This window comes from Oreochromis aureus, linkage group 11 (assembly GCF_013358895.1).
Source record: "Oreochromis aureus strain Israel breed Guangdong linkage group 11, ZZ_aureus, whole genome shotgun sequence".
Lineage (NCBI taxonomy): Eukaryota > Metazoa > Chordata > Actinopteri > Cichliformes > Cichlidae > Oreochromis > Oreochromis aureus.
This window is the reverse complement of record NC_052952.1, coordinates 34,483,458-34,506,242: the sequence shown is the minus strand read 5'-3', so window position 1 is coordinate 34,506,242 and position 22,785 is coordinate 34,483,458. Positions and strand designations below refer to the sequence as shown.

Genomic DNA, 22,785 nt, shown 5'->3' with positions numbered 1-22,785 from the left:
CCCAAACCCAAGTTGCACACAAGCTAACCGGAGTAGATATTTTGTATATTTAGCATTTCCTGTCAGAAGACGCTCTTACTCTGAACATTTCCTGTGAAAGTACTGATCATTTTGCACATGATTCTCAATCCGTTTCATACTGACTGTATGTTTGATGCAGCTGGGTTTGAAATCTCGATTTCACTGCACAGTGCCATGCTACTTTTAGGTGTTCCAAATCATATTGTAAATATTTATTTTGTTAAAAAATAAAAAGGTTGTGTGAACAGTGTACGAGCACGCCGTGTTATTACAATTAGAGCTGGTAACACTTCTCTTTTTATTTATCGGGATCAAAACATGCGAGTACAAAAAAAGAAAAATATGTACATCTGGCAAATGTAAGTACCAAAAACATGAAATGATACAAAGACACAGCAGCAGGTGTGAGCAGAAGATCAAATTAGATCTTCAATGTAACGGGACACTGATGACTTTTTTTTTCCTTTTTCCGCGGAAGACCAGCAAATCCATTGGCATCACACCTGGAAAGCTCTGAAACTGTAGCTGATGTCAATGCCTTAATATTGACATAATGAATATTTACAGCAATTTAATAATTCATAGTGCTATCAAGTGAGGTACCTTTTGACATGAGAGAAGGCCGGTATCAGACGGACATCTGACAACTGTTATCCTGCATTTAAAAAAATAACAGAAAGAAAAACATCCCTTTTAGCAATGGTGCAAATTCATTCATCCGTGGGAATGACGCCAGTGCATCTATTCGACTCCCACATCATGCAAACTGTTTGGATTTAAAGGTGCAGGACCAAATACTTCCCTCTGTGCTTTTCAGACAAATCCTTGACCTAAATGCTGGCTGCATACTAATACGCCAGCAAGCAGGACGTGAGGAGATCAAACAAAAGGTAAACACAGAAGAAACGGAGCCTCCCTTTGCTTCAAACACTGCTACCTTCTCAAGGTACGGAAGTCTAAAAGAGCACAATTATGTTTGTTTTTTTCACCACCATAAAAAATGATGGAAACATTTTCAAATAATACCAACTTTGGTTGAAAATAATCACACTTATCCACATGTGCGCCATTCATTAGCGATCGATACAAACACATATCATACTAAAGCCCTGAAATGATCTTCATCATGCAGGAACTGCAGAAACATCCAGAAAACTCCAGGCTGACATAACACCATAAACTGAATATAGGCCTCTCGCTGCTCCCGAGCAGCGTGCATGTGAGCGGAGAGATATGAGAGCACAGCGGTACCAAAATAGCGCTCATGCCCTAAATTCCACTGGTCACAGCGCCTGGAGTTAGAAAATGACAGTTTTTGGAAATTATTATTTTCCAAACAATAATTTAATGTTCTATTTGAAGTTGACAAACAGCAACAAAGAAAAAATGATTAAGAGTTACGAACTTAAAAAAAGTCTTCTGGAGGCATGGAGCCTTAAGGGCACACAGGTCAGAGGTTAAATCCATTGAAAAGCTCAAGTGTGTCCATTCTAGATCACATGTCCTGAAAAGTGCCTGTAGGACCCATCGCTTAACACATTTATCTCCACTCCGCCCTGTCAGTGCAACCCCCGTGGACAAGAAGGTAAAAATAGAAACGACAAGCTTTCTGTCTCTTTCTTAAAGGGTGACATCAGGAATTTTACAAAGAAATAGTCTCGGCGACGGTTTCTACTGCATTTTAGCATACTGCGAGGTGTACTTCCAGCATTCAGCACCTTCAGGCAGGACTTTTTTTTCTTTGCAATTTCATTAAAGGAATATTTACGCAAATATACAAAAGACTTGTCACATTATTTAATACAGTACACGTGATAAGTAGCAGAGGAAAGAGCTCTTGCACTGATCATTTCATACAGCTTCAGTTCAATGTGGTCCGTCACAATGTCTCGGGTTTCTAATCGCCTTATGGACACGTTATTACACGTCTGCTCCCGAACACGTCTCAGTTCGTGGCACCACTGAGGGACATGTCCATGTCATTTGGTTAGAGTACCCGGTCACGGGGTGGAAAACAGTCAGATATCAGGAAGCTAGTGAGGGTCCATTACTCTTAGGCAGCTTGGCGTTACTGGACGCCGAGTAATATTGCTGGTCAGGATGTGCATCAATCACAGACGAGTGCCCAAACAGGAATGTGTGCTTGCTGCTGCCACCCATGTCTTTGTGAGCGGGCCTGGATTGTGGGGCAGAGGTGGCGGGAGCGCCCCTGGAGGTGCGTTGGTTGGCCGAGGTAGGGGGGGGTGCTGCTCTAAGAACGCCCGCGCTCTGAGGCCTCGACGCCGGGAAGAGGAAGGTGCCGTTGTTGGTGTTCTGGTTCAGGTTGGTGTCGGCTCTCCGGGGCTCGGCTGTCACGGCGGGCGGGGTAGGATCCGTGCTGGTGGAGACTTGTTCTAGCTTGTCTTTGAGCTGCTGCACCTCCTGCGCTAGCCTCTCCACAGGGTGGAGGTGGTTGGCAGAGAGGGGGTGAGAGAACGCCTGAGAATAGAAAGCAGCAGAAAGTTTTACTTACGGCACTGCTCAGCAACTTAAATCCAACCTCATCTCAATCTGAATGTTTCTGCACCTGCATTGTTCTGGGACCAAAACTGCAAACTAAAAAGCATGAAAGCAATGATAAAGTATTAAAAACTGCTTTTTAACAGTGACCTTCATTTGTTGCCTTCCATTAATGACACTAATTTGTCGATAGTGAACTCTTATCAAAAAGATGAGTGGAGAAAATATTTATATATCAATATTTCAAGCTGTAGTTGTAAGACATCAGAACACTGTGACCATGAAAAACTAAAACTTTCTGACATCTTATTTTTCATACAGTTCCAGATCAAAACCCCATTTAAAATCATGACATAACAGATTGATCACATTTCTTTGGAAAGCTGAGTTCAGTTTTAGTATCTAAAGAAACTCAACATCAGCACAGAAAAAAGTCCCTGACATCTGTCAGTCTGGAAAGGGTTAAAAACCCATTTCTAAGGCTTTGGGACTCCAGTGAATCACGTTGTTATACACAAATAGAAAACTTGGAACAGTGGTGAACCTTCCCAGGAGTAACCAGCCTACCAAAAGTACACCAAGAGCGCATTCAAACTCATCCACGAGGACACAGAAGAACCCAGAATAACATCTAAAAAACTGCAGGCCTCACTTGCCTCAGTTAAAGTCAGAGGTCATGATTCAACAATAAGAAAGAGACTGGGTGAAAATGGCCTTCAGGGGAGGGTTCAAGGAGAAAACCACTGCTGACCAAAAACCCCTAAAAAGCCAAAAAAAAACCATGTTGATGAAGGACATTGTCCAGGTATCAGTTCATGCTTTGAAGCGCAAAAGTACTTGGGCTGTGCAGCAGGACAATGATCCAAAACACAGCAGCAAGTCTAATCTGAATGGATAAAAATAAATAAAATGAAGGTTTTGGAGTGGCCTCGTTAAAGTCGAGACATAAATGTGACTGCGATGCTTTCTTAAACAGGATGTTCATGCTGAAAAACCCTCCAATGTGGTTGAATGCAAACAATTCTGCAAAGAAGAGTGAGCCACAATTCATCCACAGCGATGGAAAAGACTCACTGTCAGTTTTTAGAAACACTTGATTGCAGTTCTTGCTGTTAAGGTTCGCTCAACCAGTTAAGTTTAGGGGGCAACGACTTTTTACACACAGGCCCAGGTAGGTTTGGAAAACGTTTTTCTTTCATAATTTAAAAAATGCACTTTGTATTTACTCGGTTTATCTTTGTGTAACTTTGCATATCTTTGTTTGATGAACTGAAACATATAAATGTGACAAATATGCAAAAATAAGAAATCGGGACGGGGGCAAATGTTTCACAGCACTGTATATATATGAACACACTACTAGCAGAAAAAGTGAAAACACACCAGCATTAGCAGCTGGTTCCAAATAAAATCCAGAATAAACTTTTGTGCATCCTACTGTAGGAAAAAACCTGCCAAAGAGCTGCTACCTGCTGTTGTACAATAACTATGCTGCTAAACTGGGAGGAGGGGAGTGTTGCCTGTTCTTCCTGTCCAGCGAGGTCAGGAGGTCAGGGTCCAGGCCTCAGGACAAAGGTGTGTCCAGAGCAAAGGCCTCTAAAGATGCCGCAAAGTTTCCAGTGACGGATGCATTGTTGGTTTTGTACGTTTTTGTCACAAAAACTCGTAAAGTATATCAGCAGTACTTTGCATTGAATATGCAGTCTATGGTGAGGGAACACTTCAAGGTACAACCTCATCAGCCCTAAAGCCCAGGAATGAATGCTAATCCTACCTATAGATACTGACCCACTTAGAGTGGTTTTCTAGTCAGTCTGAATTTTGTAGTAAGTGTTTTTTTTATTCTCCTGAAGTGTGTGTCATGTGAATTGTTGTAGGCCACAAAACTCTGAACAGCCACGTTAAACCAGAGTCTTATTGCTCCTCGGTCGTATTCTTCAGATAAAAACACAGAGACTAACAGGTGTTTGTTTAATATGTGAACTATGCAGACCACAAACTGAGTAATGCCTGAATGAATCCATGCTTCTAAGAAAAGAAAGAAGAGGAACTCGTGTTCCTGAAGGGAACATTCAGCAGAGTGTGTAACAAAACAGTCTCTGAAACCTGAAATGGTTTTTCAGCAGCCTGACAGAATTTCTCCACAGTGCTTTTAAAATAGCTGCAGGCACCCACCCACCCACACGGTGCTCAACTATTCTTAACATCACCATGGGGACGCTGATAGACGCGCTGATGTACAGACATCACAAAGGCTGAACCATGTCCATATTTGGAGCTGCTGATAACCGCTCTGACTAATCTTCGCATCAAAGAGCCGACGTCATCTACTGAAGGAGCGGAATGGAAGTGAGAGGATGTAACACGGGACACAGGGGTGCAGCGCTCGCGACGGAGGCTTCAGGAAGCTTCATGGGTACCCACGTCCGGGCTTACACACTTCGCTTTTAAATAATGATACAGTATAATAATTATACAGAGGACTGAAACTACCAGCATCAAAAAGTTATGTATAAAAGCCCTAAAATATGCCAAGATTTCAATAATAATAATGATAATGATAATAGAAAATAAATCATATATCTATATAAATATTTAAATAATAATAATATTAGGTCTTAATAATAGATGGTTAGATAACTTTATATGTTTACATTTTTTAAATGTGCTCTTACCATTATTAACCTTCATTTAATATTTATGTGTGCATTTATATTTGGGTTTGGTTGCACTATTTCTAATCTGGAAAATTCTGACAAATTTACTCTGATTTTTCCAACATTACTGCTTCATTATGCAAACGAGCGAGGCTGCCATGGAGTAAACTTTTCAACTATTGGTTGATTGAGCTGGAAATGTATTTAATTTTTTTATTTAACTTTATAAATCAGTTATTTGTCTGTATAAGTAAATTACAACTTTCTAAATGTCACCAGTGTTTGAAAAGATAAAAAGCAACCACACCTGACTGGCAGCGTTTGGCATCAATGAACCAACAAGTGCAAAGTTTATCTCATGAGATAATTTGAATGAACGCTCATAAACTGCATGAAGCATAAATAAATAAACAAATATACAAGCAAGATGCAAAAAATGTAAAAAAAAATTATTACAGTAAAAATGACTGGAAGGTAAAAATAACAGAAATAATATATTCTTAAATAAATAAATAGACTGTAAATAAAGAAAATGGATAAGTCAATGCATAAACATATAGAAGCAGAATTGATTATTTATGAATCAATTCCAATAATCATTTTACATTTATATTTTGTAGGATATTAACATGTAATTGAGTCACTTGATGCATGTAAAAATTTGGCAGTTTCAGCTCAAACTGAGTGCTTTATAAATTTTCTTTCCTAAATTGAGCTTTTAGTTTATATTTATATTATTAATAATATTCTGATTAACACAGCCTAACATAGCTGGAAACTTTAAGTGTTTTAAGCAGAAGACATCATCACATTTAGCTCTTTGTGGCTTCATTTGAAAGATAAAAGTAGAATGCACAGAGAAACTGCATATGAAGCTTCACTAACAATACCTGCTCATTCTTAATGAATAATTTCTATATGCGTGCATCAGACTGTTGACATACCTGCGCATGGAGTGCCCCGCGCAGGTAGCACTCCCTCCACAGGCCCATGCAGGGGCCCATAAGAAGGGGCAGTAAGGGCTCATAGGGGTCAAGTGGTCCTTGAGGTCCAGACGTGGACGTGAGGGCCTGGGGATACTCAACTAGAGCCCAAGCTTTCAGCAGTCTCTCCAGGCCAGGCACATTCTCAGAGGACAGCGCCCTCCGGTGGCTCTTTTTGTAGACACCTGAACTGCTGCTGCTGCTGCTGCGCCAGGGAAGCAGGTTAGTGGGACAGGAGAAGGTGCCCCGCGAGAGCAGAAACACTGAGCCCGGGACGGCGTCGGTCAGCTGGTGGGCAGATGTCAGAGGTCAGAGTCAGGCAAACTTTAACACACCCACAACAGTAATCTTGCATTTGAACTGAAAACATTTGGTGGTTTAACTTCCAGTCGCAAGACATTTTCTCTGGGAGCCTGGAGGTTCTACTTTTCCTGGTTAATTCCACTGATTTGCATTTATCTAGATAAATGCAAATAAATGCAAATCATATCAACAGAAATGCACTACATTTCTGTTGATATGCCTCAACTCAGACTAGACTCTAAACACGGCCACTAGGGGGACGTGTTGCGCCATGCTGAAGACGAGCCAGCCTCACCCTGTGTTTGTCGGGGTTGGTGTTGAGGTTGCCGTTGAGCAGCGGTTGGAGCGGAGGAGTCGGGGGCACGGGCTGGGTGAAACGGCTTTGTCTCGGCTTGCTGTACTGCAGGGACCAGTCCCACACCGGGGGCAGAGGAGGGTCAGACGGATCTGTGGAAGAATCCGGATGCAGCACATCTCTCCAGCCATTGACGGGCGTGTAGCACTGCCCGAGGTTCTAAGTACAGCGGAGTTAGGAGGTGTCATTTATTATGAAAATGTCTGTTTTCTGCAGCATTGTCTACATCTTCCTACTCAGCATCATCATCACAATCATCTGGAGGATCAGAGTCAGTATTTGTTGTTCTAATTAATGAGGAGCAACTGCATGTTAATTAATTACTTCACCACTACTTGAACTAATCATCATATAGATTAGGAGAACGGTCCTTCCCATTGAGACCCCCCCCAGGTGTTCAGTACCTGGGAGCGTTTGCATCTCTCTCGCTGGCAGTTTGCTAGGAAGGTGGAGAAGAGTGGCAGGTGGACGCTGTCGTGCAGTGCCAACAGGAAGTCTTCTGTCAGCTGGAAGCGAGAGGGATACTGGGACCACAGCTGCCAAACGCAGTCCAGGAAAAGCAGGAAGACTGGAGCCTTGAAGGAAAGATCAAGTGAGAGAGCACAGTAAATAAAGTCAGAGCACAAACAGGAAGAGATGAATGAAAGCGAGAGACAGAAGGTGAAGGAGGAGGAAACAGAAGCAAAATAAGGGTGAGGGTGGGACTAGGGTCAGAAACCAAGAGCTTAGGAAACTTGTGGGTGTGTTTGTTAGGAGGAAAAATAAATGGGTTCAAAAATGACCGCTCACCTCCTCCTTGTCATTGTCACGGTGGTAGTTAATACGGCTGTAGAAGCGGTGGGCACCCATCACCCACTCCTTCTGCACCAGACCCTGGAAACCATACATTGTCCGACAGTGGGGGTCACACATCACCTGCACAAGGCTGGACACCACGCAGCTCATGTCCCGGTCCTCCACCTCTGTGACGTCAGAACAGGAAGAGCACATGCTGAATGCTGCACCTTTTATTCAAGTAGCTCACTTAATCACTGAGCTACGGCAAAAACCAAACAATCCAGCAGGTGATTCATCAATTCTGCTCTTAACGCTTAACTCAAAGTGCAGGAAAACGTTAACAGACCCAAACTGAGCATTGCTCTGTTATCCTTTCAGCCTAGCTGGTAGAGAAAGTGAATGATCAGCAGCAAGCAGTAAACATCCTCAGCTGAAAACGGCCATTGTCTGAGCAATGTAGTGTTGCAATGAGCGTACAACAGGAAGCCAGACCAGATGGTCAGAAATCAGCCAAATGGCTGTAAAATGAGTCAAAATGAAATCTAAAGGAATATTACAAATGATCATCTTCTGAAATCCTCCTTTGTTTGATTTGTTTACTTTACGTTCATACACAGCGTGGCCAGAGGCCAACAAAAGTTTAACGTCAGCGGGAGACTAAACAATGAGAACGTCAGAACAACAACAACACAATCATCCAGTGATTTTCCATCGTGCTCAAAGTGGACCTTTTAGGCAGTTAATGTGCAAGTAAACATGACTGGTCTGGATAAAGTAAAGACGAATGGCTCTGTGTTACCTTATTTGACAGAAATAGTTTAAATTTCATGTTTTTCTAAGCATCTGATAAACAAAAACATCTATTACATTTAAGTAAATAATAACTGCTTTGCTGGGCACTGAAAATTCCTCTGTGGAAGAAAACCATGTCATCTGTTGGCAAAACCTCTCTCTGTGAAGCCGAGTCCCAGTCAGGCACGCTGAGGTCAGCCTCGCAGCATGCTTGGGTTTACCCGGCCTGTCTAGTAGCGTTTCCTCGTCACTTGATCCACCTCGCTGCCGAGCGGTGATCAGTTGACAGCTTGGATCCAAACAAACAAAAGTCAGCACGTTCCTCTTTGCAACACAGAGATGCAACACAGAGATGCACCCCCTCTGCACCTCCTCCCACATAAAGCAGCATTAGCTTAGCCTCCATCCAGGAGTTTGGTGTGCAGAGGTCTTCTTTCCCACCACAGCAGGGCCTGATTGCACATGCCTGTAAGATTGATCGATCCGCGTACACCAAAGACAATGAGTCTTTCAGTTTATTTAACAGAATCTCCTTTTATGCTGCATTAACTGCAAGCCAAACCATGATTGTGTAACGCTGGAAGGGGAAAAGGTATTATCCTTGGTGGGGTGACTAAAACCTCAAACGTTTCTTTACGCAGGGAAAACCTTGCAGAGTCATCTGACACTTGAATAGAACAAAGTGTCAATAACACTGCATGACATTTATAAATAGCCTTAATGGATCCATGTGGCAACAACTTTTTTTAAAACCAAAAAAAGAGATTGAACGTCCACCAAAATATGACGCCTTTCACACAGACACAGAATATTTTCCTTGAACTCATTAATTAAACGCTATAGTTAAATTAGAAGATCTACATCCAAGGCAAACTGCCTTTCTGCTTAAAAGCACTCAGTGTAAGGTTAATTTTCAATGATAACAGCCAATCAATAAAATGATGTAGATTTTGCTTGCATGCTGTCTGATCTCATGCGAAACAGCAGTTGCAAGCAGGTGTAACTGTGTCCTTAAAAGCATGTTGCATTGGGGCTTATTGACAGTGTGCATGTAGGCTCAGCGGAGTGTGATTGTCCACGGTATACGTCTACTCCAGGGTAAGCCCTAATGTGGCATTGATGAGAGGGAAGTGCTGTGAATAATGAATGGACTGAATAATATGAGACGGGCTCTGGAGTCACGTGACTCACCTTGAAGTGCCACAGTCAGGTGACCACCACGAAGCAAGCAGGCTACCTCCGAAGCCTTCCTCAAACAGGACCTGGAGGCACAGAGGCAGGTTTGTTACATGCACCAGACCCGTCACATAAGAAATACAGTTACCATACCTAACAAACACAATTATGCATATTGTATATCAGTGTTAGCTATGAAGTTATAAAACTTAAAATTCTGTTTTTAAATGCTGTTAAATGAGGCTTGCAAACTTTCATGGCTTCAATTTGTCTGCAAATGTTCAAGGTTTTCACAGGACCCTGAACACAGTTGTTTGAATTCTTTGGCCAGGAAACTGTCAAAAAGGCTTGTTTTGTTAAACTTGTGTCTTCTGTTAGGGATGATATGCACTGCCAGTCTGGCCAATCAGAGCTGTTACCTTGTGTAGTCTAGCCAGTGGGTGCTTTCCAGGGTAGATAACCATTTGTCATCAGGCACAGACATAGATGTGGAGATATCTAAAAGCCAAAACAGGAAAAGAGCATCAGATCATATTCAGGCAGCATCATAAATACAAGTGCATGAAAGAATTGTGACACAGTATCTGAGCTGAAGGTTATGAGTGATGCACAACAGCAGGCAATGAGATGAAATCAACGTCTGCAGTTTTGAAAAAAAAGTTTTAAATACCTTTAAAATATTATGTATTCTCATCAATGTCTCACGAATGTCTCATTTGTTGAAAATCAGTAAATGTGGCACCTACTGGGTTAGAGTGTTTTAATACTGCTGTGTGGTTATTATGCCAAAGCCACTATCAAAGTATTAGACTGAATAACAATTTCCTCCCTAAAAGCGTAAAATGCTCATAAATGCAAATGAACTGCCTGCCAAGATAATCCTCGGTGTTTAGTTCAGACTAATTTTCCAATATAATTGTGGTGAAGACGTATCAGAGTTTCCATTTCTACAGAATAATCCTCTGGACTGTGAAGCACTCGCACACAAAGAAACAAAACACTGAGGTGACAAACGTGTGAACTACGGTGACCTTTACACACTGTTCCTGTGCGCGGGTGCGCACGCGTGTGTGTGTGTGTGTTTGTGAGTGTGTGTGAGTCAGAGAGAGAGACAGACAGAAAGATGGCTCAGCATTTCCAGTAGTTTGAGACCACTGTGGGTTCTGGCCTCTCTGCTCTTACGTGGAATGTGCTGCCTGTGCTCACATGACAAAAGCCCCAGTAAGGGCCGTCTCACAAAGAGTGTTGTGATCTGAGCAGAAATGCCCCAAACAACTATTTAAAACAGGAGAGAATGATCTGGAAACACATGACTTTAACTAAACTTAAGCAGATCACGTCAGGGTGTGACTTAAATCAAAAGACTGTTCAGGAATTAGGAGAAATGCAAAAGCTTAAAACTGAAATTGCATAGACTGCTTAGAAAAGATAGATAAAGCATTTTGGCCGTCACCGTCATGGTGCTCTGAACCAGAAGTGACAAACAAGAGGATGGACTAACCGAGACATGACTTGTCAAATTCAAGGTGAATAAAGCTTCATCTCCAATCTGCTTCAAAATGGGGCCAAATTTATGAAATGATAATCACATATCAAATAAGTCTTTAAAGCAGCAACTGAGAACTTAAACTCCTTAGAAAAATAGTTACTGAAGTCACAAAAGAAGTGACTCCCAGACTTCTATCCATCCTCTTCCACTTATCCTTTTAAGAGTTGCTGGCGGGTACACCCTGCACAGTTCACCAGTGTGTGGCAGGGCTAACACATATGCACAAACAACCATTCTCACTCACATTCCTATCCTCACTAACTGCATGCCTTTGGACTGTGGGAGGAAGCAGAAGTACCCAGAGAGAACCACGCAAACTCCACACAGAAGCCTGATTGAGGGAATTGAACTCAAGACCTTCTTGCTGTGAGGCAATAGGGGGTTACCACTGTGCCACTGTGCTAAATATTGTCTTTTTTTTGACCCTTCAGATCACACACCTGTCCTGACAGAGGTTTATATGAGCAGCGGATTATCAATAACGGCAGTTGTGATTCCTCCTTTGTCCTCTCTGTGCTGTGTGTAAACACACATTCAGGTGTGGATGTGTGCGTTTCTGTCCTTACCTCCCAGACAAAGGGCGCGCAGGCGGCTGTGTGCCAGCTGGATGTCGGCAGGCGAGGGCAGCTCCTCGCCCAGCTCCACCACCACACACAAAGAGGACTGGCAACCAAACAGGATCATCTCCAGGTTTCTACACAAGAGCACATCCAGCTGTTAACGAATGGCAACGAGCCTGCCATACTGTGTCAAACATTTGTCAATGGCAGTGTAACATTTGTAAGCAAGCTGATATCGCTCTACATCATTGATGAGATTCACTTTTTCCAAAAAACCTTAATAAATCATTCTGAGCAAATTTCTGAGCAATAAAGTATCCAAAAATATAGCAAAATGATACAAATTAAAACTCTTAGATGCAAATTTATATGTATATATTTTTAATCTTGCATAAGGTTTAACACTCCAATTTCAGAAAGTCTGAAAAATCTTGCAGTTACTTCATGGTTTGTGTTTTACAGGGTTACAGCTATCCCCTCTTTCAGCAGCAGGCCGCTGGGACAAAAGGCTTCTACACACTGGAACATACAGAGCTCACAGGTCAGAGACTGAGGCCACGAGGGGCTTTAAAAATAGTTATTAAAATCTTAAAATCTCATAACTTGCCTTAGGCCTACAGGACAGCAGTTAGCTCAGATATTTGTCTGACACAGTGTTGGGGGCGTCCACACTGGTACTTTGTACTAAAGCTGTTGAGCATATAATAAGGTCTCCATGGCACTTCATTCATGCATAAAAACAAATGTCTATCAGCTGAATAATCAAGGAGGCAGAAAACTGAAATAATACACACAAAAAAAAATTAAACTGACCAATGATGGATGCCAATCCATTCCCCGAATCCTACATGACACCATGTAATTTTCTTTGCCGTTGCATTCAAACCCACAACATAACATATGGATATAAAACTATGAAATGGCATTTTATGAAGCACGGGTGCAAAGCAGACTATTATTCCCCCAGAAAGAAGGAACTGGTTCAAATGTAGTTTCAGCTTGGAGGGAAATGTTTTACTGATTTTACCAAAACCTTCGCAGTTAATACTGAAAAATGACAAAACAGTTGGTGTAAAATGATTCTGCAACATATTCTGACCTCACACGTTAAACTGCAGCCTCATGCTTCTTTCACAATTTGCGATATTCACCTCAAAGTGTTTCTCTCATTCGTTCTTTGTGTTCATTAATAGATTTTACAGACGATTGGTTGTTAAACCTGTTATAAGCAACTGTTCACACAGGTGAGTTAAAGCAGAAGAAGGTTTTAAAAATGTGAATCTGAGCATCTTTAAATGTATCTAACGAGCCATGTGCAGACACTTTCACTAGTCTGTGAACCATTTCTAAACACGGATGATCCAAGTCTTCTTAGTCTGAATCTTGATTCTAGACTAAAGCTTAGGATTTGGAGTCCAGCAGACGACCTGTTATTACTTTACTGTAACCTGTACTTTGCTGTGTGAAAGTTACACCCTACAGCTCAGACTGAAGTGCGGGTGGTCAAATGTCGATGCACTAAAATCCATTTGCAAAGCATTGAGCACAAACACACACCTGATGTCATCTTTTTCGTGGTAGATGTTATTCTGGAAGCTGGCCATTCGCAGTAGATCACTGCCTCTGGGATGTCGCCAACACCAGCGCTGTGACACAAAACACAGTTTCACCCTCTTTAATAACACGTTGTTACTGCGTCAGCATTCATCTTATAATTTGTCTCGCTGGAATGATAATAAGCAGGGAATACAGACACATGATTGCAGCTCAGAGATCATTCTGACATAATATATTAAAGACACTTGGGAAGCAGGCACCAAGTCTGAGGAATTTCTGTTTTTTCATTTGAGTTACAAGAACAGTTTTAAATGTTTCTCAAGGCAGGACGATAGCTGTGAAAATAGTGCTTCTGGGTGCTTTCTTGAGTTCTTGGACACAAATGTGGATTATTGTGACAGCAAGCCCAGCTCTGCATGTGTTTGCAAAAAATCTAGCTGAATATTTTCTGAAGCAGCTCTGAGTTTCATAAACCCTCTTAGAAATTGGTGAATCAAAAATGGTAAAGTGTTAATTTAAAACAAAACGTGACTCCAGAACACTCACAGGGATGCGTCCTTCATTGAAGTGGGCGAAGCTTTTCTTCAGCTCGGTGTCTAAAACCTTCTGTGGGACCACGATGAAGCGAGGCAGGCTGACAGGAAACAGAAACAAAGTGCTCAGTTTTATTGACAAGATATAAATAGCAAATTTACAACAGCAGTGGAAGATGCATGAGTCATTGCATAAAAAAAAAAAAAGTTAGAGCACCATCCTTTAAGTCGTTTATCCTCAGCTTGTGTTTGTAAAATGGTGCCGTGGAATTATTCTCTTATCTAGGACGAGCAAACATTCGCACATTCCTGAAATGTGCTGTTGTATACTACAGAGGGGATTGGTGGGAAATCTGATATAACACTGACAGACGTTCTATATGTTTTTATTACATTGCATACCTCGTTAGTGTTATGTGTGGTTACACTTGTGCATTTACCTGGTTGACATTTCAAAGCGGTCATTGACTGAGCTGACCCTCCAGCTAGTGGCTCCACAGCGTTCCAGCTCCTGCTCCCAGTCCGAGGCAGATTCAAACCAGTTCATGTGGGCGTCTCGGCGACGGTTGCTTAGAAACTGCTTCATTTCTGTAGGCGGGAAGAGATTGAAACACTCGTTTTGATGCTTGCGGCACTTTGAAGGTGCAAGATCAGGTGCAGTGTGATGATACTGTGACTGCTTTGAATCATATTTCATACAAACACCACACTATTCATTTTAAAGGCAGGATTTAAACTTTATCTTAATGGGAGTCCAGCAGTGAAGCTAATTATAATTTTATAGTTTAGCTTCTCTGATATAAGAATTTGCCTTTTTTATCGTGTTATAAAGACCGGGCACGAACAGAATTTTAAAAAGCGCTGGCTGCTCAGCAAGCGGGCACGGCTTCTTAAGAAATCTATTCTGAGCTTTTGCATCCTTTTCCAACAAAACTCTTTTTAGAGGACAGGAGAAACTATTTCTCTGGGTCAGCCGGGGGAAAAAACCTGAGATGCCTGGGACAGATATTTCTCTGTGCAGAAGGGGAGATATGTTATCAGTCTTTCTTGTGTGCATGTGTTTAATCGCACAAAAACTACAGTACCAAGCTGAGTATCATAAAGCTTGGTGGCGACACGGCGCATGGGCAAAGAGAGCGACTGTTTCATGTTGGTGTCAAACAGAGCGTGGACGCTGGCCTTGGCAGAGGTGAAGCTCTTCTTTTATTATTCTAAACACAAAGAACTGACCACACACTGGACACACTTGACCCATAGGGCAGAGGTGAACTGTAGGTCATCTAATGACTTGTTTCAGAGGGGGGCTTGCATTATTTATCCAAGAGCTGGCATTCATCCTCAGCCTGGTCAGCCTAGCGTAGCTTTAATGTAGCATACTAAGCATACTATAGTGTAGAGACAGGCTCAAATGTCCCTATATGGAGGGTGGGTGTTTAGAGCAGGGCTTTTGTAAAAGACATGTGAATTGTGGCCCGTTTGCATTTGAAGCTGAGAAGCTTAATTTAGAAAAAAAAGAGGAAAAACAAGGTTTAATCTTTCCCACAGCGACACTTTAAATCATTGTTAACATAAACTTCTGCTTGAATCCAATGAAGGATTGCCTCACATATGTTTTCAGAGAGGGTATTTTTACTGTGGCATCACAGAGGGGAGTGTTTTTAATCTCGCCAACCACAGAGGATGTGAGTGTTATGTGTCATTATGGTCTGAACAGAAACCATTAAGGTTCTGGGTTAATTTTCTTCCCACTTTTAGGATCTGCAACATCACATTCAGATGATGGAAATCGACAGGAGCAAAAATGAAAAAAATGATAATGAGCTGAAGTCACAGGAGGGAAATGATAAAGTGTGATCACAGCTTTAGTACATTCTGTTTCGGGAGCTGGAATGGGTGAGAACCACACTTAGTCATGTGCTGTGCTTTAAATCTGTACAAGTGTGTCCTAACACATTCCTGCAGTGTTTCTGATTCATGCAGCATGTGATTCTCACTTTAACCGAGCTGTTGTTCCTATGAATATTCATTAGAACTAAAATATGCACATGAAAAAGCAGAATGATAGACAGATTGCGATAAATACTTCAGATCATCGACTCCCAGTCATTTTAATATCATTACCACCCCAGCAGGCACACACGAGGCAGCAGTGCCCCAAGAAGCATTTCTGTGGCTGCATCCATACGGACGGGAAAAAAAAACAAAGTAAGCTCAAAAATATGAGTGTTATTAAATGGCTCCTCTGAGAGCCAAGGGTTTACAGAATGACAGACAGGCTGCCAGAGAGATAAGATACCGTCTCCGTGCCAGGAAAGCAGTGGACAGCTGTATACTTTAATCTACTCACCTACACTGCCGAGGGCAGCGTTCTGGAAAGATAAAACAGACCCTGGTTTGGGAGGCTGGTAGGTCTTAGCGATGCTGTAGGTCATCTGAGGAGGGAAACCACAGTGAGTGCATCAACATGACAAAGGTCATCATCTTTCACCACAGTGTCTGATCACTGGGCCGTGGCACAGATCAGCTTCTCTAAGGAGACATGCTTAAGCTAAGGAGACACCTCTAGGACTTGTGACTCTGGAGTGAGGCGGTCAAAAAGGAAGCAGACGACTCGCATGTCCCTGCAGTAAAGCACCAGCTCCTCCGGAGTGAACTTCAGCGAGGAGTTTGGTGTCACCAGCTTGGTCCTGTTTGGGCCCACTGAAAACCAAAGAGCAAAGATACAAAGTTACGTTTTAGAATTATAAATGACTCCAGAGCCCAGCAGAGTCCTGAAGTACTGAGTTTTAAATCAGCCTACAAACTGAAAAAAATGCATCAAACAGCAAAATGTTTCCCATAGACTAAAATATTATTTGAGAAGCAAGGTGTGTGAAAAGGTGTCTCATTTGTTTTTTCTTAAAACAGTGGTAGTGATGGTAATCCATCAGACTGCACCAGTATGAGAGCACCAGAATCGCCGGGGTGGAAAAAAGGCAACTCAACTTTCAAAATAAGTGCGGATTACTGATGATAAATAAAAAATATAAAACGTGTCCAATACTCTACATATAATCCCTGTGGGCCCTTATACGGTCATGTCAGGTACATAGCTGTCTGTCTGTGAGCACAACAGTCTCCCCCACCTTCTAGGCTAGGCTTTGTGAGGGGCAGCCAATCAGCTGGCTTAAACAGAGGGGGCTCTGTTTGAAGGGAGAGGAACAAATGCTGCTTGTTTGAGACAGAGAATGAACTGAGGGGCTGCACCAAGGCTCGGTGAATGATAAATAAGGATTATTGTGAGTTGTGATACATGCAAAGACTGTGTGTACCAGGATGAAAGCATGAACCTGGAAAAGAGCATCATCAGTCCCCTTTAAGCCCTTTTGAATCAAAGACAATTTTTTTGTCAACTTCCTGACAGCGATACTGATAAAAAGAAATATCTCAGTTAACAATCTGCACATTATCAGGCTGTTCTTTGAACTTATTTTTAGTAACTTTTGCGTCATCGTGTTCACAGTAAATGACATGTTAGACAATTTATCTATCCCGTGACTGGAAGTCGTATAAAGGCAATAATTTACCAAATAAACATCCATTAATAGCATGAATGGGAATGCTTTTGTAAGCCCTGAGTAAAAAAGAAGTTTTACTCACCAACAACAACTTTCTCTATAGATGCCAAAGCCACATCATGGTCTCCTAGTAGCACTGGGTCTGCATTGTCCTGCATCATAAATATCATTCAAAGAAACAAAGTTTCCAATGATGTCAGATGCACTTTATACATTTTCAAGGGTCATTCTTTTAAAACAGAAGATAGAAACACACTGTTAACACAAAAATCTGTATGTTTTAGTGTTTATTCAGTGTAGCGTAGGGACTCACGTCAGGTTTGGGACTGTCCTGGGGCACAAAGGCCACCCTGAAGTGAGTACAGAAGAGGGTCCCAGACAGCCAGCCTCTTCCTTCCCTGGCAGTCAACTTCTTCCTCACCATAACAGCTCTCTGAAGTACACACTCGCCTAAAGAGGACATATGGAACAAGTGTTATAAGAGTTCATCGACGATACACATCAAGCAGAAGTTTCAGTATTGCACATGTCTAACTATGACTGTGTCCTCTCCTGCACACATAACAGGAAGTATACAAAAGATAAACAAGACGTATGAAAGAGAGTGGGCTGCAGGGAGTGGGTGTAACAACATCCTTAAACTACAAGTTACGTCCTTGAATTGTTGCAAGACCTTGACTGGATGGACAGGGAAGAGCAAAGAATACAGCGACTCTACTGAACCCTGCAAATGAATTATGAATTTGCATATATGAGTTTTATGTAGTATCTTTTTTGGTACATCTGAGATTTTGGTTTATTGGTTAAAAAAAATTTTAAAAAATGATGCAGATTTTTTTTCAAGCACATAAACAATCATTTTAACCATAGGTATGGCCCGGCATTACCAAAGCAATTTTCTTAAATCTATTTTGTAATAACCTTTAATAACCTTGAATTCTACAAGCAAAGATCTGCAAGAGAAACAGCTTGGGAGCACAGGAAGTGATGGTCTTTGGATATCATCGACAGGTCAAGCAAATCCAAGTAAACAGTATTATTATTACCGCAATACACAACTGCAAGTGTGTGCTTTGGATACCTTTATTCCCTATAAAGAAGACAAATTACACACACTAACAATTTAACATTTTAAGTGTGTGTGATAGCGTAGATACCTGTGTGTGTACGTGCTCAGCTCAAACTGTTTTCCAACATGGCCGCGGTACAGTAAGTTACTGTCAAGTTGCTCTCTATTGATCACAGTTTGTTAAAGTCATTAATTGTAGCTGCTGTATCCGACTCGTCCTGCGCGAGTTCTGCAGATGTTTGTTTCCACAGACTTGAGTTTTGTTTGGAGGGTAGAAGGTAAGAAAAGACTATAAAAAAAGAGCTCTGCTGCACTGTGCTGATAACATTCTGTTCTTTTATCAGGGGTGGTGCACCACAGCACACACACTCACGGTTTCTGTATTTCAGGTGTGGAGATATTTGTGTATCAGTGTTTTGAACATGTTGCCTCCTATGAGCTGCTATAGTTATCTGATGCTGTGAAATGCAGTTATAGAGGCTGTTAATGTGATTTTGGGGCATTTAAGTTTTATATTACTCTGAAAGAAACACGACCTGCTTCAAAAGGTAGTGCATCCAAACCAGAAGCAGCAAGACTCTTTGCTAGACTTCAAGTGTCTACGATAATGTAATGACTACAAGTTTTAGAAAAGCAAAGCAAAGAAAAAAAAAAAAAAAAAAAAAAAAAAAAACACACACCCTGCAAAGCCTAGATCCTATAAATCAAAACTTCACCTGGCACCACAGGGGCTTTTTTTTTATTATTATTATTATTTTAAATTTAAACAGATATGAATACAGGTGCGCCTTGAAATATTAGTGTGTCACAAATGTTTAAAAACCCAGATCTACAATTTGAGGGGACCTTTAGTGGCAGCTTAAATCTCTGTATGTGTAGGTTAACTGTTGTCTTACACACACACACACACACACACACACACACACACACACACACACACACACACACACACACACACACACACACACACACACACACACACACACACACACACACACACACACACACACACACACACACTCTCTTGGAAAAGTCTGGAACTTTCACTCTATTATCTGAAGATAACAGAGTCAGAGCTCTGAGTCACACACTACAATATTTCACAAACACTTGGATTCTTTCACAACAACAATGAGATTCATTTCAAAATTATTTTCCATCCATCCATTCTCTTCTTTGCTTTGTGAAAACTTTCAAGACGACGAGATGGTGAACAATAGAGCTGTAACAAGTGTGTGCAGCGATTTTCTCAGCCCAAAAGAAAAAGGGAATACAAAGATGGGGTGGTGCATGTTTTGGCTTCTGGCTATGGTCACATGATTAGACTAAGACAGTACTTAAACGTGTTTTTAAATGTTAACCATGTTTGACTTGACTTGAGAACTCTGATCTTTATTGACATTTTGTCCCTTACACGATCAGGATGAGAAGCGTGAACCGCTACATCAGAAAATGTTCTGCATTTTTACTGCATCACTGGACAAGTCGTTCAGTGTAACACAGACGAAAAGTCTGCAGAAATCATCCCAGGAAAGAACGTTTTTCCAGCTTTGATAACACGTAACATCCTAAACAGCGTACTTATGTGTGCTAGTAATCCTGTTAAGAATGTCTCTGGGTAAATGGAAAGAAAGAAAGAAGAAGCGTCTGAAATTCCAGGACAAAGCTTCCAAAAGCAAAACTTTTCACCACAAAACACACACACACACACACACACACACACACACAGACACACACACACACACACACACACACACACACACACACACACACACACACACACACACACAGAACACACACACACACACACACACACACACACACACACACACACACACACACACACACACACACACACACACACACACACAGAGCAGTGAGGCAACAATAACAGTCTACCACAGGAACACAAAGCCTCTGCCAGTTAGACTGTGGGTTTCCATGGCAACAGGGTCTGGGATTGGGTAGATGTGGAGAAAATGGCCTTTTTGTCCATGACAAAGCAAATGTTTTCGTTTCATCCAAAAGACAATGAAAGAAAAAAAGATGGGGGAAGACCAAACTGAAAAAAGAAAAACATGCTGAGGAAACACTGAATTCCTTCTCAGGATAATGAAAGGAACTATAATAACACGGCCCTGATATAAAAAATGACAGCGGAGATGTTGGCTGTGTTTAATGAATGTTTTGGGGCATACCAAAGCACAAACAGGAAACGAACAATTCTTTTCCCTTGCACATAAAACCCTTATTTATGCCGTGAGAGAAAGAAAAAGAAGACAAGCCATAATTTGCTGATTGCGCAAGAGGAGCTTAAAATTTGAGTATGCCCTGTGATTATGCTCATGCCATTTAGCCTTTAAAATCATCCATTAAAAACCCTCTAGGCTGGGCTTATCAATTAAACCCAACCACACATGACCCAGCTACAGAGATTTAGGATTCTTTGGGCAGTGAACACGAGCCTTTCGAGAGACAATCTGGGGCTTTGCATGCCTCTTTTTAATATCACTCCAGGGAGCAGCAGAGCCGAAAACATTCGTGTAACTGGCAGATTTGAGACCCTGCGGAGAAAGGAAAAGAATTCGCATTCTCTATTGAGATTTAAAAAGTTTGTGTAAGCAGGTGATTCATCCCAGCATGAGTCAGCTAGACAAGGGAAGGTGTTTATGACACAGTTTAATCCAATAAAGTCTTTTATGCTCTTCCTGAATAGCTCCAGGTGCAGTTTTCCAACTGCTGTAACTTTTACATGTTTCAGAAGTACAAAATTCATCAATTTACATTAAAAATTACAAATCATCATTATCCGTATTGGATACTTCATTCAGTCTCTAACAGTTTAAACAAGCCAAAAAAAGAGTCGATGTAAGTAACAAATGTCCCAAAAGGACAGTTAAACCTGGGTTCAGACCTTTGACTCAACCAGCTTGATCAAGTCTAATCACATAAAACAGAAGACATAAAAACATAATTATAAAAGCTTGCAGTGACAATTAATGAGTAGCCTGTTAGTGACATGGACAGTTGTCAAGTTGTCTGCGAGTGAGTGATGCATAGCTACTGAAAGGAAAGGAAAGGCTAAAAACACTTGCAAAACTAGTGTGCTGGCATGGCCATCCTTCCATGCATCCATCAATCCTCCCAGAACTGAAAATTATGCTAAAGTAGAAGTGCCAATAAAGTAAGTACCACAGACTCAACTGTTAAAATGTCCAACTTTAGCATAAAAAAAAAAAATCAGGTTTACAGCAGGTTAAAAAAGAAAAACAGGTTTCACTTCTATGGATAGTTTCTCCCTAACACAGGAAAAGCTGTAGCTCATGATTGTTTGTTAGGTCTCACCCCCACTAATTAGACTCCCCCGACTCGACCTCTACATTGCCCATGCTATTAATTTTTTTTTTTTTTTTTTTTTTTTTTTTTAAATGGAAAAGTTTGGTTAGTTTAGGTATTAATGAAATTCTAGTATTTCATTAGTCTGTTAGCACTAATCTGTTGTAGTCACTCAGTTTACTAAGGCCTGAGCTGGATCCTTTCAGTGCTAAGACTTAAAAATCTATTCTGGGCTCCTCGTGATGTCTCCAAGACTGAGAGCAAAAACTAGGAAACTAGGAGGGGAAACTAAATTCATATGCTTCTACCTGCAACCCGATTCCTTCGATAGCCATATCTCATAATTGTCGCTGATGAAACAAAAGCTTTGCATTCTGACTCAACTCGATCTTCAACATGAAGGTTCACTACAATTCTGCCAGTCCAGCTCACTTTTCACCTTCCCATCCTAAATGAATGAATGAGATCCTCGGATACATAAAACTCCTCCGCCTGAGGCAGCATCTCTTTGCCACTCCGCTCCACCCTTTTTTCTATCAACTGGTTTCGTAAAATTGAAATTCCCAGAAGGAAAGTCAGACAGAGATGGAAACAGACTATAATGAGTTGAGACTCTGCCGGGTATGAGACCAGCTGTAGCTCATGTAACAGACAAATATCATTAAAACGGTTTGATGGCAACAGCAGCTTTACAGATTCCAGGTGAATTAGTCTTTGAAAACATTATAGGAGGAAGAGCTCACCAAAACAAAATGTTGGGTTGGAGTTTTGATGCTCAAGGCAAAGAACCAAGAGCACCACAAGTTGCAGAACCAGTACCAATTCAATAACTCAGACTATTCTCAGAGCAGAAAAACATTCAGTCCAAACAGGAAACAGTTTCTGACTGTCAGGGTTTCTCACATTGTTGACTGAGTGCAGGATGTTGTGTTAATTTAGCAACATACGGGGCTTTTCTTCACGCTAACTTCAGTTTAGATGAGAGAGAACGACTTGGAGGATGAGCCTGAGAAAAAACAGCTGAGATTCATGTGATCCATGTGTGTTTTATTTGTTTTCAT

At 41.4% G+C, this 22,785-nt stretch overlaps 1 protein-coding gene across 1 annotated transcript in view; it reads right to left on the bottom strand.

Annotated features, from left to right (window-relative positions):
• Positions 1 to 289: 289 nt before the first annotated feature.
• The window catches only part of mtmr11 (myotubularin related protein 11), a 38,854-nt gene continuing 16,358 nt past the window's right edge, over positions 290 to 22,785 (bottom strand). The window contains exons 3-17 of the mRNA XM_031733682.2: positions 17,633 to 17,769; positions 17,402 to 17,471; positions 16,323 to 16,462; positions 16,110 to 16,194; positions 14,203 to 14,350; positions 13,776 to 13,863; positions 13,230 to 13,318; positions 11,679 to 11,806; positions 9,983 to 10,061; positions 9,579 to 9,649; positions 7,608 to 7,780; positions 7,223 to 7,393; positions 6,759 to 6,977; positions 6,122 to 6,448; positions 290 to 2,499 (exon numbers count right to left, since the gene is read on the bottom strand). Of these exons, the coding sequence (XP_031589542.1) occupies positions 2,047 to 2,499; positions 6,122 to 6,448; positions 6,759 to 6,977; positions 7,223 to 7,393; positions 7,608 to 7,780; positions 9,579 to 9,649; positions 9,983 to 10,061; positions 11,679 to 11,806; positions 13,230 to 13,318; positions 13,776 to 13,863; positions 14,203 to 14,350; positions 16,110 to 16,194; positions 16,323 to 16,462; positions 17,402 to 17,471; positions 17,633 to 17,769 (2,378 nt within the window). The 3' untranslated portion in view covers positions 290 to 2,046. The remainder of the gene's footprint in view (positions 2,500 to 6,121; positions 6,449 to 6,758; positions 6,978 to 7,222; positions 7,394 to 7,607; positions 7,781 to 9,578; positions 9,650 to 9,982; positions 10,062 to 11,678; positions 11,807 to 13,229; positions 13,319 to 13,775; positions 13,864 to 14,202; positions 14,351 to 16,109; positions 16,195 to 16,322; positions 16,463 to 17,401; positions 17,472 to 17,632; positions 17,770 to 22,785) is intronic.